Below are 17308 nucleotides of genomic sequence, written 5' to 3'. Positions count from 1 at the left end.
AATATGGAAACACTCCGTGCAAAATTTCAGCCAAATCGGATAACAATTGCGACTTCTAAGGGCTCAATATTTCAAGTCGGGAGTAGGTTTATATGAGAGCTCTAGCAGGTTATAGACTGATTTGGACCGCACTTGGCACGGTAGTTGGAAGTCATAACAAAACTCTTCTACCAAATCGATAACAATTGCGGCTTCCATGGGTTCAAGACATCAAATGAGGAGATCGTTGTATATGGGAGCTAAACGGTGTTTTTTTAAGAGCAATAGACATGAGATTTAACACTTCCCCACAAAAAATAGTTTAAAGGCGTTAAATCGCACGATCTAGGCGGCCAATTGACCGGTCGCGAACGTGAAATAAAATGTTCACCGAACTCACCTCTCAATAAGTCCATTGTTACGCGTGCTGTGTGGCATGTGGCACCGTCTTATTGAAACCACATGTCATGCAGGTCAAGCTCTTGCATTTTGGGCAAAAAAAATTGGATATCACCTCACTGAAGAGCTCACTATTCACAATTACGTTACGAATAGCATCGTATTTGAAGAAGTACGGTGCAAGGATGCCACCAGCCCATGAACCGCTCCAAACTGTGACTTTTTCTAGATGCATTGGTAGCTCTTGCAATACTTCTGGCTGATCTTCACTCCAAATTCGAAAATTCTGCTTATTAAACAAGTGTTGCCAAAAATAAAATTGCCAAAAAATCACCCTTTATATCCAAATCACAACCGATATGGCCCACTTGCAATCCCCAACGACCTTCACCCGGGTTAGATCACTGAACTCCGATTTGTGTGGTGTTCATCGTTGTGTTGTCGTTGCCACATTTTCATGTAGAGGTGGCGATGCTCGTCAAGCTCCTGTTGGTGAGCAAGCTAGTTCCGGTCCAATAGACCGATCGCCGCGGGATCAAGGTGACCAGTGGCTATTTAAAGGCACCAATAACACGCCTTGTCATATCGAGCATCATAGGCGCTCAAAATTTGTGCAAGATACCGATACCGCTGATTGTCCGCGACTGCAATTACAGCTACTCCGTACACAAAGCCGGGCTGCAGCGGGTCTCGCTGAAATACTGAGTGCCTATGATATTCGATATGACAAGGCGAATTATTGACGCCTTGTTCACCTACAAAGCTTGATGAGGATCGCTACCTTCACGCACGAAAATGTCGCTACAACAACAATAACCTACATCAATAAGAAGTATCTGAGCAAAAATTCAAGCGGATATCTTCATTCGTTCAAGCGCTATCGTGATTTCTACAGACGGACAGTCGGATGGACATGGCTAGATCGACTCATAATATCGAGACGATCAAAAATATATATACTTTGTGGGGTATCTTATCAATATTTCAAAGTGTTACAAACAGAATGTCTCGATTAGTATACCCCCCATCCTATAGTGGTGGGTATAAAAAATTAATTCAATACAATTTAATGTCAATTAAGAGCAGTCTGGATTTGGGCATTATTTAAATTGCGATTGTTTTAAAGAGTCATTAGTGAAAAGAAATAAATGGTCGAAGGAAACCACAAAAAGGGAAGGCTAATTTCAAAAAGAATTCAGAGTATTTTCGAATCTGAATGAGGACCAACACAATTTCATATGAGATTGTAAAATAGTATTTAAATTTTAAAATCGCCTAAATTTAAACATACATATGTACACATGCACGGATACTCGTACAAGTTTTTAATATCTGTATATGAAGCTGCGTACACGCAAAACACATACATTCATACGTATGTATGCTGGTGTATTTGGTTATTCTTAGCAATTTTTCCAAGAAAAAGACGACTTTGTGATTCATAGAAAAGTTTACGCAAATTTGTTTAAGTTTGTATTTGCATGGTGGAATTGACAAGGGGACGAAGAGGATGTTGTCTGGATGGAATTCCTGGTATTCTTTCTTTCCCAATACCATTTGCATGTAAATAAGCTTTGTGAGTTAATTTGATAACAAACTGAAACTTATTCGCTTGAATAAAACGGATGTCATTTGACAACGTCTAAGTCACAACGCAATATTAAAATGGCATTTCATATCGAAGGTAAATACGCTGCGTAGATATTTTAAGAGAATATTGGGGCACTTCCCTATGAAAAGCAAAAAATCAATAATCTTGATAACCGTAAACACTCAATACGGATCTTTTGATGACCCAACTATCTTACATCCCAGATGACCCAAGTATCATCCAAAACTAATTATAGAAAGGTGTACTCTTCGAATCGCTTTCGTCATTACTCCCATAGGATGTGGAGTATACTAATCTAGTCATACCGTTTGTAACACCTCGAAATATTGACCTGCGACCCCATAAATCTTATATATAAAAATCAATTTGTGTTTGTAGGTTTGTTTGTATTTGTGTTCCTTATAGACTCAGAAACGGCTCAAACAATTTTCTTGAAATTTTCACAGGATCATTATACACCAGCATAATGATCCTGTGGTGAAAATAGGGTACTCCATTTTTTGATATCTGAAGGGGGGCGGACCCTCCCCCATACCCTAATTTTCAGAAACGCCAGATCTCGATGATGGGTGGTGCGATTTAAGCGAAATTTTGTGTGCTCTCATATAGTACCCTAAAAATAAAAATTTGGTGTCCAAATTTCGGATGGGGTACCTAGGGGGGCCGTCCCACCCTAAAACCTACCAAATATATATTTATACCAATCACTGCAATATGGGACTCAAATGAAAGGTATTTGGGATAAGAAAACGTATCTGATATCCATTTGTCGAACCAAGTGCTAGGGGGACCACCCCAACCCCCAAAACACCCCTAAATCGGACATATTTACCGACCATGGCAATATGGGACTCAAATGAAAGGTATTTGCGAGTAGAATACGAATCTGATATCCAAATGTGGGACCACGTTTCTAAGGGTCCACCCCTTACCCAAAACCCCCCCAAACAGGACTTGTTTACTGACCATGGGAATATGGGGCTTAATTAAAAGGTATTTGAGTGCAGAATTAGAATCTGATATCCAAATATGAGACAAAGTGTTTATGGGACCACCTCTCCCCAAAAACCTCCCCCAAAGGGGACACATTTACGACCATAGCCACATGGGGCTCAAATGAAAGGTATTTGGGAGTTAAGCAAAATCTGATATCAATATTCGGGAAAAGTGTCTATGGGGCCACCCCACCCCCACAACACCACCCAACCCCCAAAACACCCCTAAATCGGACATATATAAAGTGGAAAGAGAGTGGAACTAAATATTTATAGTTTTTAGGAGCAATACCCCAAACCGGTCATATTTTCTGGCTTTTGCAATAAGGAGTTTAAATGAGATTTGAAAACGAATTTGATATACAATTTTGAGGCCAATGGCAATATGTGGTTCAAATAAATGATATATAGATATGTGAGAATAGAGCACGTTGCTGATATATTTTCCGGGCTTAGTGTTTGGGCGACCACCCCAATCCCCAAAACACCCCTAAATCGGGCATATTTACCGACCATGATAATGTGGGCCTAAATGAAAAGTATTGGTGGGTAGAGTAAGAATTGATACCCATTTTCGGAACCAATTTTCTGGGGGTCTACCCCTTTCCCAAAATACCCCACACGCAGCAATTTTTTAGTGACTATCGCAATATGAGGCTCAAGTAAAGGTATTTGGGAGTAGAATACGAATTTGATATCCAAATGATAACCTATTTTGGGGCCATGTGTTTGGGGGTCGCCTCATCCTTTAAAATCCCCTTAAGCCAATGGCAATATGGCGTTTAAATAAATGGTATTTGAGAGAAGAGCACGATGCTGATATTTTTTCAGGGTCAAGTATCTGGGAGTACACCTTACATCCAAACTTAAATTCGTAGACCAATAAATACAATATCATATGGGATTCGGACAAAGGCACTTATATTGTTGAACAATTAGTCAAGCGATATACTATATTCGTAGCATGGTATTTCACTAAAAGCTCTTTAATTGTCGAAAATAAATATTCCAAGGCAAATTTTGTTCCATATAAAGTAAAAGAAGGCGCAGCGGAGCGGGCCCGGGTCAGCTAGTTTTATATATTCTTGATCGTCTTGACATTCTAATTCGATCTAGCCATTTCCGTCCGTCCGTCCGTTCGTCCGTTCGTCCATCTGCGAAAATCACGACAACGATCGAACGCAAAAGATAGCCCCTCTTTATTTTACACAGATACTTCTTGTTGATATAGGTATTTAGGGATTGCAAATGGGTCATATCAGTTCCGATTTGGATAAAGCTCCCATGTAAAGTGATCTCCTGATTTTCCATCTTGAGCCCCTGGAAGCCGCAATTGTTATATGAATGGTTTGTTATGACACGGAATGGTTTTCAATTGTTGTCCGACTAAGCTGAAATTTTGCAAGTAGTGTTCCGTAACGACTCTCAACAAACGTTTAACGTACGGTCCGAATAGGCTTATAACCTGATATAGGTCCCATGTAATCCGATCGCCCGATTTAACATCTTCAGTCCCTAGGAGCCACAGAAGAAGAAAGATGCCTTCTACCTCCTACCGTTGAACCATTCAGATCGCTTTAAAAAGACCAGAAACTTACGAACTTCCACATCCGCTAATGAGAACTTAAAGTGGAACTCCTTCTGACAGCCAGAGCGGGACACACACACAGAAGGTGTTCTATAGTTTCTTCTTCTTCGATGCCCTCATAACATCTGCAAAAGCCGTTACTGGCAACCTTCAGTCCGTCAGCATGTTTTCCGAATAGACAGTGACCTGTAATGACAGAGAAAGCTCCCTTAACTGTGCTGCAATTGTCTAGCCACAATGTCCAGAGGCATAATATTTAGCATCAAATTCACTGCATCAGATGGTGTCGTCCTCAGTGAGGCTGCGATGCACAAACAAGCCATCCTTTGGATCCGGTTGAGTATTGAACAGTAGGTGGACTTTTGAAGCGCCGTTCACCAGACCACATCACCATATAGCATTATAGGTCTGACAACTGCAGTATTGACGCGCGGTCTAAACCTCCAACTTTTGCTAACGGTTCTCTTGCAGGTGTTTAGGGCAAGAGTCGCTTTTCTTGTCCTTTCCAAAATGATGGCTTTGAAGTTCAATTTCCTGTCCAGCAAAACACCCAGGTTTTTCGCGCTTTCTGCAAATGGAATATTCTCTCCTCTCAAGGAGACAGGTGCCACTATAGGCAAATTGTATCTCCTGCTGAATAGAACTGCTTCTGTCTTGTATGGATTTACGCCTATACCACTTGAAGTAGCCCACTTCGCTGTTGCACTGCTCTACGTGCAACTGAAGTACATCTCTTAGAGTGCTGGGAAACTTTCCTCTAACCGCAATTGCCACGTCATCATCATACGCGAGCACTTTTATACCTGTTTCTTCCAGAGACAATAATATATTGTTAATGGCTATATTCCAAAGTAGAGGAGTACAGTACACCCCCTTGAGGAGTTCCCCTGCTGACCCATCTTTTTAGTTACACAGATCGCAAGCCTGCCGTAATGCATCTTTTAGTAAGTAAGTTATTAACAAACTTTCTTACGGCAGAGTTGATGCCTAGAAACTCCAACTCCTACATTATTGAAAGCACCTTCAATGTCAAGAAATGGTACCTTTATATATTCCTTGACAGCGAGAGAACCCTCTATGTAGTCGACTAGGTCGTGAAGAGCTTTTTCAGTGGACTTGCCTTTACTATATGCATGTTGTTCTCAAGGCAGGTGATCTCCAGGATATAAGATATGTTTCTATCAACCTCTCGAGAGTCTTCAGCATAAAGGATGACAGACTAATAGGACGAAAATCTCTCGCCTTAGTGTGGTAGGGTTTTCCTGTTTACAGAATGAAAATTACCTTTGTGTCCCTTCATCCCACAGATATGTCTGACATGCTGATACAACCAGAGTATATATCCCTAGCAAAGGAGCCAGTCAATCAGACACAGTTTGTAATTCAACAGGTGATACATCATCAGGGCCTGTCGACTTAAGGGTGTCGAAACTTCTTATCGCCAAAAGGATTTTCGGATCAGACACAATTTCCCCAATAACCTCCGACGAATTCATCAACGAGTAGTTCTAGTGTTTCCTCACTAGACATTGTCCATACATCCTCTGACTTCTAAATATACCCCACCGTAATAGGTCTCGAGGATAGAATCTTCCTTAGCCTAGAAGCCTCCGATATATCCTCCACCAAAATGCATAATTCCACCCAGAATTTGTTCTGAGCCTTTCTCAGCTCGCCATTATATTTTCTTAGGTCAGCCTTATAGATGTCCCAATCGTGTGGTGCTCTTGTGGCTATCTCTCTGTTGAAGAGTTTTCTGCAGTTCTTCCTTAGACCAACGAGCTCTGGGGTCTACCATAGCAGGCGCTGTTTGCCTGATGGCTTGGCACTAGAACATGCTGACACAAGCTAATCATTCAGGGGCTTCATGATCCGCTTGACCATTATGTCTATATCCTCCGCAGTTGTCACTTCCTTTTCTGGTCTAGAAAAGATAGTCCTGCAGAATGAGTGCCGATATCTATCCCAATCCGCCTTTTTTCTGTTTAGCCGAGAGACAACTTCTGCAGTATTTTCCCCAAGATTGAAAATAATATAACGATGATCAGAGAAGCTGTTGTCATCCAGCACTTCCCAGTCCCATATCCTTCCGCTTAGATCTTCCGATACAAAGGCAACATCTAGTACCTCCTGCCAGTCCTAGTAATAAAGGTCAGTTTATTCCCTTTATTACAATTCGCCAGATTGCAACTTATAATATACTAGCTGACCCGGACCCACTCCGCTGCGCCTTCTTTTACTTTATATGGAACAAAAGTTTCCTTGGAATATTTATTTTCGATAATTAAAGATCTTTTAGTGAAATACCATGCTACGAAAATAGTATACCGCTTGACTAACAGTTTAACAATATAAGTGCCTTTATCTGAATCCCCTTAGGATCTTTATTGGTCTACGAATTTAAGTTTGGATGTAAGGTGTACTCCATTCTTAACATACTTTATTTCCGCCCGATATTCTCATGATGTCTGATTTAGTGGTGTTTTCGGGGGAGAGGTGGTCCCCCATATACTTGGCCCTGAAAAAATGTCAGTATCGTGCTCTTCTCTCAAATACCATTTATTTAAACCCCATATTGCCATTGGTTTAAGGAGGAGTTTACAGGACGAGGCGTCCCCAAAACACTTGGCCCAAAATAGGTTATCAAATTCGTTTTCTAATCTCAAATACCTTTCATTTGAGCCACATATTGGCATGGTCGAAAAATGTTTACCCTTTGGGGGTGTTTTGGGGAGGTGGTGATGCCGTAAATACATGGTCCTACATTTGGATATCAAATTTGTATTCTACTCCCAAATACCTTTATTTGAGCCCCATTTTGCGATGGTCAGTAAAATATTGCTGTTTGTGGGGTAGTTTGGAAAAGGGGTACACCACAGAAAATTGGTCCCGAAAGTGGGTATCAATTCATGCTCTACCGCCCAATACCTTTCATTTAAGATTCACATTGACATAGTAGGTAAACATGCCCGATTTAGGGGTGTTTTGGGGGTGGTCCCCCAAACACTAAGCCCGGAAAATATATGAGCACGTTCTCTATTCTTATATATTTTGAACCCCATATTGCCATTAGCCTCAAAATTGGATATCAAATTCGTTTTCTAATCTCATTTAAACACATATTGCAAAAGTCGGAAAATACGTCCGGTTTGGGGTATTGCCTCTAAAAACTATAAATATTTAGTTCCACCCTCTTTAAGACCCAAATTGTCTTGGTGAGCAAATACTTCCTATTTGGGGGTTGTTATGGTGGTGGGACGTCCCCTAAACAGTTGGTCCCTAATGTTGATATCAGATACGTGGTATACTCCCAAATACCTTTAATTTGAGCCCCATATTTCCATAGTCGACAAACATGACCGGCTTGGGGTGTGTTTTGGGGGATGGGCGGCCACTCAGTGAGTTGGCCTTGAAAATATATATCGGATTGGTGTTCTACTCCAATAACCCTCTTATTTGAGCCTCATATTTGTCCCCTTTGGGGGATGTTTTTGGGAAGTGGCGGCCCCCCAAACAGGTGGTCCCATATTTGGATATCAGAGTCGAATTCTACACTCAAATACCTTTTATTTAAGCCCCATATTTCCATGGTCAGTAAATATTGGGTTGCCTAAAAAGTAATTGCGGATTTTTTAAAAGAAAGTAAATGCATTTTTAATAAAACTTGTCCCCTTTGGGGGATGTTTTTGGGAAGTGGCGGCCCCCCAAACACTTGGTCCCATATTTGGATATCAGAGTCGAATTCTACACTCAAATACCTTTTATTTAAGCCCCATATTTCCATGGTCAGTAAATATTTGGTTGCCTAAAAAGTAATTGCGGATTTTTTAAAAGAAAGTAAATGCATTTTTAATAAAACTTGTCCCCTTTGGGGGATGTTTTTGGGAAGTGGCGGCCCCCCAAACACTTGGTCCCATATTTGAATATCAGAGTCGAATTCTACACTCAAATACCTTTCATTTAAGCCCCATATTCCCATGGTCAGTAAATACTGGGTTGCCTAAAAAGTAATTGCGGATTTTTTAAAAGAAAGTAAATGCATTTTTAATAAAACTTAGAATGAACTTTAATCAAATATATAATTGCCATGGTGCAAGGTCAGGGCTATATGGTGGATGCATCAAAAGTTCCCATCCAAGCTCAGTTCAGTTTTTGGTGAGTGACCAAAGATGTGTGCGGTCTAGCGTTGTCCTGGTGGAATATGACACCTTTACGATTGACCAATTCTGGTCGCTTCTCCTTGATGGCTATATTCAATTTGTCCAATTGTTGACAGTAAACATCCGAATTAATCGTTTGGTTCCTTGGAAGCAGCTCAAAATATACCACACTCTTCCAATCCCACCAAACAGACAGCATAACCTTCTTTTGGTGGATATCAGCCTTTGAAGTGGTTTGAGCTGGTTCACCATGCTTGGACCATGATCGTTTTCGACTAACGTTGTTGTAAACAATCCATTTTTCATCTCCAGTTATGATTCGTTTTAAAAACGGATCGAATTCATTGCGTTTAAGGTGCATATCACAAGCGTTGATTCGGTTTGTTAAATGAATTTCTTTCAAGCTTTTTCACCAGTCCAAGACTTTTTATGTGATAATGAACGGTTGATTTTGGTATATTTAACTTCTCTCCTATCTAACGCTCAGTTACATGACGATCCAATTCGATTAATGCTTTGATTTGGTCATCATCAACTTCATTTGGCCGACCTAAACGTGGCTCATCTTTAAGTGAATAATCTCCAGAACGGAATTTGCGAAACCAATTTTGATACTGTCTACCTTTTAAGGCTTTATCACCATACACATCTCGTAACTGTTTAGCAACCTGCTCCGCGTTTTTCCCTCTACGGAAATAATAAAGTAAAATATGACGAAAATGCTCCTTTGTGGGCTCCATATTAAAATTGACGCCAAACAAACGAATGTAAACAAAATTTCGCGCACTTTTTTTCTAAAGCAAGCTAAAAGTAACAGCTGATAACTGACAGAAGAAAGAATGCAATTACAGAGTCACAAGCCGTTGAAAAAACTTGTCAACGCCGACTATATGAAAAATCCGCAATTACTTTTTGCGCAACCCAATAAATCCTGTTTGGGGTTGTTTTGGGGAAGGGATGGACCCCCAGAAACGTGGTCCCACATTTGGATATCAGATTCGTATTCTACTGGCAAATACCTTTCATTTGAGTCCCATATTGCTATGGTTGATAAATATGTCCGATTTAGGTGTGTTTTGGGGCTTGGGATGGTTCCCCTAACACTTGGTCCGACAATTGGATATCAGATACGTTTTCTTATCCTAAATACCTTTCATTTGAGTCCCATATTGTCGTGATTGGTCAAAATATATGTTTGGAATAGATTTTTTTTGCTCAACCATCACAATGAGAATGGTATTCAGCCCCTTATTCGAGGAAATGGAAAAGAAACCGGGAAATATAAAACCCTATTCTCAATACCAAAACAATGCAAAAATGCTATTTTTATAAATACAAAAAATTATTTACATTTTTGAGAAGGTCAATATTAATGTTGCTGATTACGAATCCCCAGCTTATCATGAGTTAGCGCTTATCTGCTATATTTGAAATTTGCACATCCATTCGGAACAAACGCTAGCTTGTCAATGGTACTGGTGCTGAAATAGTATTCCGCATTATTTCGAAACGTCAACATCTCACAAAGTTTAAAAAAAGCCCAGCTTAAATGAATCACGAACGATGGACACTTCTAACACTATTTGTGAGTGTGCTAAGCATTTCGATGCAAATCGAGGGGACCGAGGTGAACATCACAAACATATATCGCGACTATTTGCAGAATTTGAGGGATGCGGTCGATGAAAATATTTTGCCCTGTGAGAACTTTTTCCAGCATGCTTGTGGGAATGTAAAGGTGAATAGCTCGGCAAGTGATGATAGTGGGAAACAGCAGCATAGGGCTCCACCGTTCCTCTACAATCACCAAGACTTCTATGAATTTTTGGAAGCCCACAAGGGAAGATTCATCACCGAGCCGGGGCTTTTAGTTCGTGATCTTTACGATCTTTGCAAAGAATCTCAAAGTGAGAAAAATGATCCTCGTCGCGTTTGGTGGCACATGATCTCCGACATACCGTTCTTGAAACATGATCGAGATCTTTTGCGCAAATGGCCTTTTCTGCAATACCAGTGGGACACATATAAGGCTCAATTGGACCTGAATTGGCCTATATTGGCTGCCGAATTTTCTGCTCATGGATATGAGATATTTTTTAATATTTTCTTCGCCGAGAATACCATCTATATAACACCCAATAAGGACTTCCTGTGCCCGGAATTGAAGGAATTCCAAAACTCCCTACTGCCACTGCTAAGGCAACGTAATCCCCAAATAGCCAACATTATTGGCAATGAGATGTGGCAATTTTGTCGGCAGCTACGCGGAGAAATTCCCCTTTCGCAGGAAACCGTTGAAGTTACCGATTTCCTATTGGATGAGACAATGAGCGATTTTCTCCAGAGATATTTTCCACGCTTGAACTTAACCGATGTGGATATCGAGCAGGCCCGCAAAATTGTAGTAAATGTCCAAATATTAGGCGAACTGATGACTGTCTTGAAGTCGACAAACCCTCGTGTGGTCTACAATTACATATTGTGGCACATTTACCACCAGCTCAGTGCCATGGATGACTGCTTTGAACTTACCGATGAATTTCGTCAGCTACTGCAGTCTGAATACTGGCAATGGAACGTATTCGACAATCACTTTCGGCGCGATGTTGCTTTAGCTAGCTATCTCTTCCACACTACAAGATTCCAGCGTCAATATCGCAGAGGCATAACCAGCACCTCGGTTGATCGCATGTTCCAGAAGCGATCACGCCGAAAGGATTTAAACATTGAAAAATCAATTCGGAACTATGCAAAAGATTATCTGAATCCTGACCGCTTTTCTGCCATATATCAGTCTGAGGAGTTCGCCAGCGAGAAGAGGACGTTTTATTCGAATCTTTTGGAGATGAAGAGATTGTCGCTGCGATACTCATTCCAGAATACCTATGTCGATGAGGGAGATATGCATTTCTTCCAAGAGTTCATTAATTTTTGCATTCTAATTCTACATAGACCACGACTTCATTATTTCGCTTCGTCTGATCGCAAGATGTGGCAGACTTCGGGTTTGCTGCGTAGCTCCGATGGTTTGTTCACATCCATCGATTGCTTGGAGCGACAGACAATGCTTAATGCTGACGATTATGGCGACCTCTTTACGATTTTAGATATGGCTCAAGTAAATGAGTTGTATGATTTTCATACCGCCTTCCTGGAATCATCGGCAGATTACAAATTTTGGCTGGAAAGTGAAAACTTTGCCATGGCCGAAGATTTTATTTTGGAATATTTTGATTTGGACTCATCTCGAGTAATGTTCTATGCTGTGGCCCAACAACTATGCAATCGAAATGATGACATCTGTAGTTACATCATAAATCGGAGTTTTATGAACACAGAAGACTTTCAGGATGCATTTCAGTGTGCAAACATCGATGCCATGAATCCCGTGACAAAATGTATGAATAATTAACGGAAATGCGTTTTGACTCCGTGGCCAACTGAGCCACTTGGCCAATGTTTCGCCACTTCAACTTTGTCAGGTCGCATAAATTAAGGACCACCCTCGAATATTTATTATTTTTAAGTGTAGAAAACAAAATGTAATTTGTTTGTTTAATTTAACTGTGTAATATAAATGAAAACAAGTAAAAGCGTTCGGCTGGGCCGAATTTAATATACCCTCCACTATGAATCTCCTATGTCAAGTTCTTTGCAGGGTTTCTCTTTATGGGCAGAAACTAAAAAGGTTGAATGGGAGGTCAAAACAAGGAATCTAATGGGGTTTTTTTTTAATATTTGAAAAAAATTGCTTTTAAGATGCGTCCCAGACTTTAACCAATCCTACCCATACTTGGCTGTTGGAGGTATTAGCAGAAATCATCATGCAAATTTCAGCAAAATCGGATAAGAATTGCGCCCTCTAGGGACTCAAGAAGGTATATAAGTATGGAAATTTGCAAATTTTGCCCATGAGCATTCCATTAAGGAACAGGGGCAAACTTCTTACATATCAATGAGTGCAGTGCGATTCAAGTTTAAGCTCAATGATAAGGGTCCCACTTTTTATAGCCGAGTCGGAACGGCGTGCCACAGTGCGACACCTCTTTGGAGAGAAGTTTTACATGGCATAGTACCTTACGAATGTTGCCAGCATTAGAAGGGGAAAACCACCGCTGAAAATTTTTTCTGATGGTCTCGCCAGAATTCGAACCCAGGCGGACAGCGTCATAGGCGGACATGCTAACCTCTGCGCTGCGGTGGCCTCCATACAGGGTGGCTGATGAATATTGCTACAATGATGAATATTGCTACATTTTTTTTTCGGTGTATGGAATACATTTTTCTTTTATTCATGTTAAATTAAATTATTAAATTAATTATTAAATTATTATTAATTAAATTAATTAATTAATTAATTAAATTAATTATTAAATTATTATTATTAAATAGAAAAAAAGTTATTACATTTTTTTTTGGTAGCGGCTTTCATCAGCCACCCTGTATATAAGTATATGACAGCTAAATGGTGATTTTTTAGCAATTATCTTTTTGGCAACACTGGTTTAAATAGCTCACACATGTTTCGTGTTTTATTTCACTGTCTTCAGTTTGGTCTATAATTTAACCACGAATTGTTTTACAAACGAACAACGCTTGCAAATTATTGAATTTTATTATCAAAATGCGTGTTCTGTGAAGAAAGTTCATCACGCGCTTCATTTACGTACCCATTGAGCCAAAAATGAAGCATAATGGTCGATTTTGGAGTGAAGATCAGCCAGAAGCATTACAAGAACTACGAATGCATCCAGAAAAAGTCACAGTTTGGTGCGGTTTATGGGCTGGTGGCATTATTGGACCGTACTTCTTCAAAGAAGATGCGAATCGTAACTGTGAATGGTGAGCGCTGTCGTGAGATGATATCCAACTGTTTTTTGTCCAAAATGCAAGAGCTTGACTTGCTTGACATGTGGTTTCAACAAGACGGTGCCACATGCCATACAGCACGCGTAATAATGAGAGGCGAGTTCGGTGAACATTTTATTTCACGTTCAGGACTAGTCAATTGGCCGCCTAGATCGTGCGATTTAACGCCTTTAGACTATTTTTGTGGGGCGCTTCAATTGACGCATTGGAAGACAACATTGAAGATTTTATTCGTGAGATACTGGCCGAAATGTTTTAAAGAGAATGCCAAAATTGGACTAAGCGGATTGACCGAGTGAAGGGGGGGGGGGGGGGGGGGTCCACGGGCCCGAGGGGGGGTCCACGGGCCCGAGCCCCACAAACGGACTTCATATTCGGGTTCCTGGGGTCAAAATTAGGGGGTATGCAAAAAATTAGATTTGTTTGGGAACTACCCCTTAAAATACAGTTCCACCATTGATTCGATTTAGCTATGTCCGTCCGTCCATGTTAATTTCTGTACAAAGTACAGGTCTCAATTTTCGTCCGATCCTCTTACAATTTGGCACAGGCATGCTTTTCGGCCTAGAGACGAAGCCTATTCAAATTGGAAATAATCGATTCAGATTGGAGTATATATCCATGTATATGTTCGTCCGATTTGGACTAATATTGCAATAATGTGGTCATTTGATAACCGATTCTATGGAAATTCATAGAAATCGATTTAGATTTACATATAACTGTCATATATGTATATCGCCCGATTTTCACTTTTAGAGCCACTACAAGCGCATTTATTGACCAATCTTGCCAAAGTATTGTACAACGGTTTCCTTGATAACTACCACAATATTTGTATGGTTTGGTCGAAATAGGTTCATATTTAGATATACAAGCTGTCATATATATGTTCGTTCAAATTTGAGAAAGAAAGAAAGAAAATCTACGTTAGGAAGTCCCTGCTACAACAAAATCCTTGATTGTTTTCTGTACCACGTCCCTAATATGGATCATGTCTTTTCCACATGCCCTTCATATACTATCACTTGCCGCACGGATTTTGCATACGTGAGGTCGTAGTCCTATGTATTCCGTTATGATACCGAAATCCATACTGACTTCCTTCTTACTTCCTTGCAGTAATAGCCTCGTCTTCTCACGATCCGAATATCCACACAGAATTTTCGCCGTCCTAACGGTCGTTTCCCTTTTCTACAGTGTTACATGCGAGAAACAGGACCCCAAAAACCTTAGAGTTGCAGTGGTGGTATCATGCCGTAGCATGTTGTCTGCTACTGACATCTCGACCGGTGGAGAGGCTGCGCCAGGCTCCACTAGCCGACAGACGACTGGTCAGCAGGCGCTTCTCGCGAAGACGCCTGGTCGAATCTTAAGGACAAGGCTAAACGTATTCTATATTCGCTTATTATTATTGAGAGGATTGATGCGAATGACCCTAAAACTCTCACCGTTAAGGAAAGAGGTTACCATTACAGGCTACACGTCTAGATTTGGAAACGGCACCACAGTCAGCCAAAAGGCTGCGATCACCTGGCATCCCACAATAGTAATATTGAACCTTTACTAATGTCGCTAAGGATAGCTTGTTGACAAGGGAGAAGAACAGGGCTACATACCTAAGAGCAATTGGAGTGGGATAGTCAATGGACTGTCATCTGTATACTCCGATGTCCTGGCGGAATTGCCTATGATACCAAGGATTTCCTCGGACCTTTATCCATACTAAGGATTCTAAGGGACTGCAATCCCAATCTTCCAACCACCTACTGGAAGATTGGTAGATTAGATGAGGATAACGATGACCGGAGACATACAGTTTTCGACCTCAACAATTCAGGGAGTTATATCCTGCTGATTCAACAAGTTGAGACTGAACGTGTATAGAAGCGGTGGTGTTGGGTAATCAGGAGATGATTCAGCAGTTGTTGCTGAACACTTGCCTGAGGAACTATCGACCACATTTCTAAATTCAGGCGGATTGCAGGAGACTGTAAATCCCCCTGCCACGATCAAAACAGGAGGGGAAGTCGTCGAGACGGGGCCCCACAAGCTCTGTGTGGGTGGGTCATCCGTTTGGATTAGGCTCAAGGTGTGCTCCAGTGTAGAAGGACGGAAATCAAAAGGAGGAATCGTTCACACCGCAAGTGCCCAGTGTCCTGAGGAAGAGTGGTTCCACTGCTTTCCCAACTGCTTGGATGCGTAAGGAAACATTAAGACAAGATTGAACCAATCTTGTGAGAATAAACTTCTGTAGAATCAGAAGACTAGGCTGACGCAACACTGGTGGAGATTCTGAATCCTGACTATGGTCCGGTTTCTGCCGATATATCTTCATTATATATATATATTATAATATATATATATATATATATATATTATAAGTTGCAATCTGGCGATTTGTAATAAAGGGAATAAACCGACCTTTATTAACAGAAACAGGCAGAAGGTACTAGATGTAAACTTTGTATCAGAAGATATAAGCGGAAGGATATGCGATTAGGAAGCGTTGGATGACGAAAGCTTTTCTGATCATCGTTATACAAGTTTCAGCTGTGGAGTCTTGATCTCTCGGCTAAACAGAAGAAAGGCGGATTGGGATAAATTTCCCTTCACTATTCCTTATAGACCAGAAAAGGATTTGCATTTCATGGTTGCATTTCCTGCTGAGAATATAGACACAATGGTCAAGCGTATCAAGCTTGCGTCAGCATATATCTCCCCACCTTAAGGAACTTCCTGCTTCACTCCACGCGATTTTGAATTCTTATCTCTAAATTCCACAAACGACTGGCGACCACACAGATAATTCAGTTTCAAGCCTAGCTGGAGGGACGTATTGGCTGTGTCCTCAAATAGTGTCAAATGCTTTCGATAGGTCCAGTGCCACGAGGACCGTCCTATCACATGGCCTGGGCTGATTTGCCACGACAAATGTGCGCGGTGATGGCATGCAAAACTGTTGTTCTGTGCTGCCTTCGAAATCAGTGCTGATGCTCGGCGAATGGAAATCCCCCAACGAGGCCCAGGAGGGATAGTCTCTCAAGCATTTTGGCTACTGTTGAAAGAAGGGAGATCAGACTGTACGACTCCCCCAAACTCAGGTCCTTTCCAGTGGGATCACTCTGACCATCTTCCAGACATCGGGTACTATAAGAGTGTTCAAAGACAGGTTGAGAACAGTTGTAAGAGCTCTCCTCCTAGCCTTGTCACTTTCAGGATGCTCAAATAAATTCTGGAATTAATGGGGTCAGTGCAGAGAATCTCATCTGTCAGTAGCACTGCCTACGACAGGAATTTGGGACTTGGGGTATTCGACCGGCTGGTATAAGGCGAGAAGCTGCTGCGTTAATGATATCTCGGAAACTAGCACTTTGTAGTGGCGATTGGTGTTCTCTGAGGACGATCCAATCGGCCTTCTTCTGATTGAAAAACGTTCGGGGCTCAGCGGGCGGTCGGTCGACGGTGAGTTTTATGGGAGGTGGTCTGATGCCAAAGAAATGACGGCTTGTCAGGTTACGTCACTCAGGAGAACAGGGGACGCAATGGAAATGTCAGAAGAGTCGCTGCAACTCCTCGTAATCCTAGTGGGGGTATCCTCATTCATATCCTCAACCATGAAACGTGATGAGCATTAAAGTCGCCTAGAGCCAGGCGATTATGGCCAGTAATGTCGGGACTGTAAGCTTGGCCATTAACTGGGTCA

At 41.2% G+C, this 17308-nt stretch overlaps 1 protein-coding gene across 1 annotated transcript; it reads left to right on the top strand.

The window, feature by feature from the left end:
* The first annotated feature begins 10195 nt into the window (after positions 1-10195).
* On the top strand, positions 10196-12360 carry LOC106087612 (uncharacterized). The gene has a single exon (XM_013252728.2). The coding sequence runs from the start codon at positions 10283-10285 to the stop codon at positions 12143-12145; it is 1863 nt and encodes a 620-aa protein (XP_013108182.2). The 5' UTR covers positions 10196-10282; the 3' UTR covers positions 12146-12360.
* The last annotated feature ends 4948 nt before the right edge of the window (positions 12361-17308 follow it).

The sequence above is a fragment of the Stomoxys calcitrans genome, chromosome 2 (genome assembly GCF_963082655.1).
Source record: "Stomoxys calcitrans chromosome 2, idStoCalc2.1, whole genome shotgun sequence".
Lineage (NCBI taxonomy): Eukaryota > Metazoa > Arthropoda > Insecta > Diptera > Muscidae > Stomoxys > Stomoxys calcitrans.
This window is presented reverse-complemented; position numbering and strand designations above follow the sequence as displayed.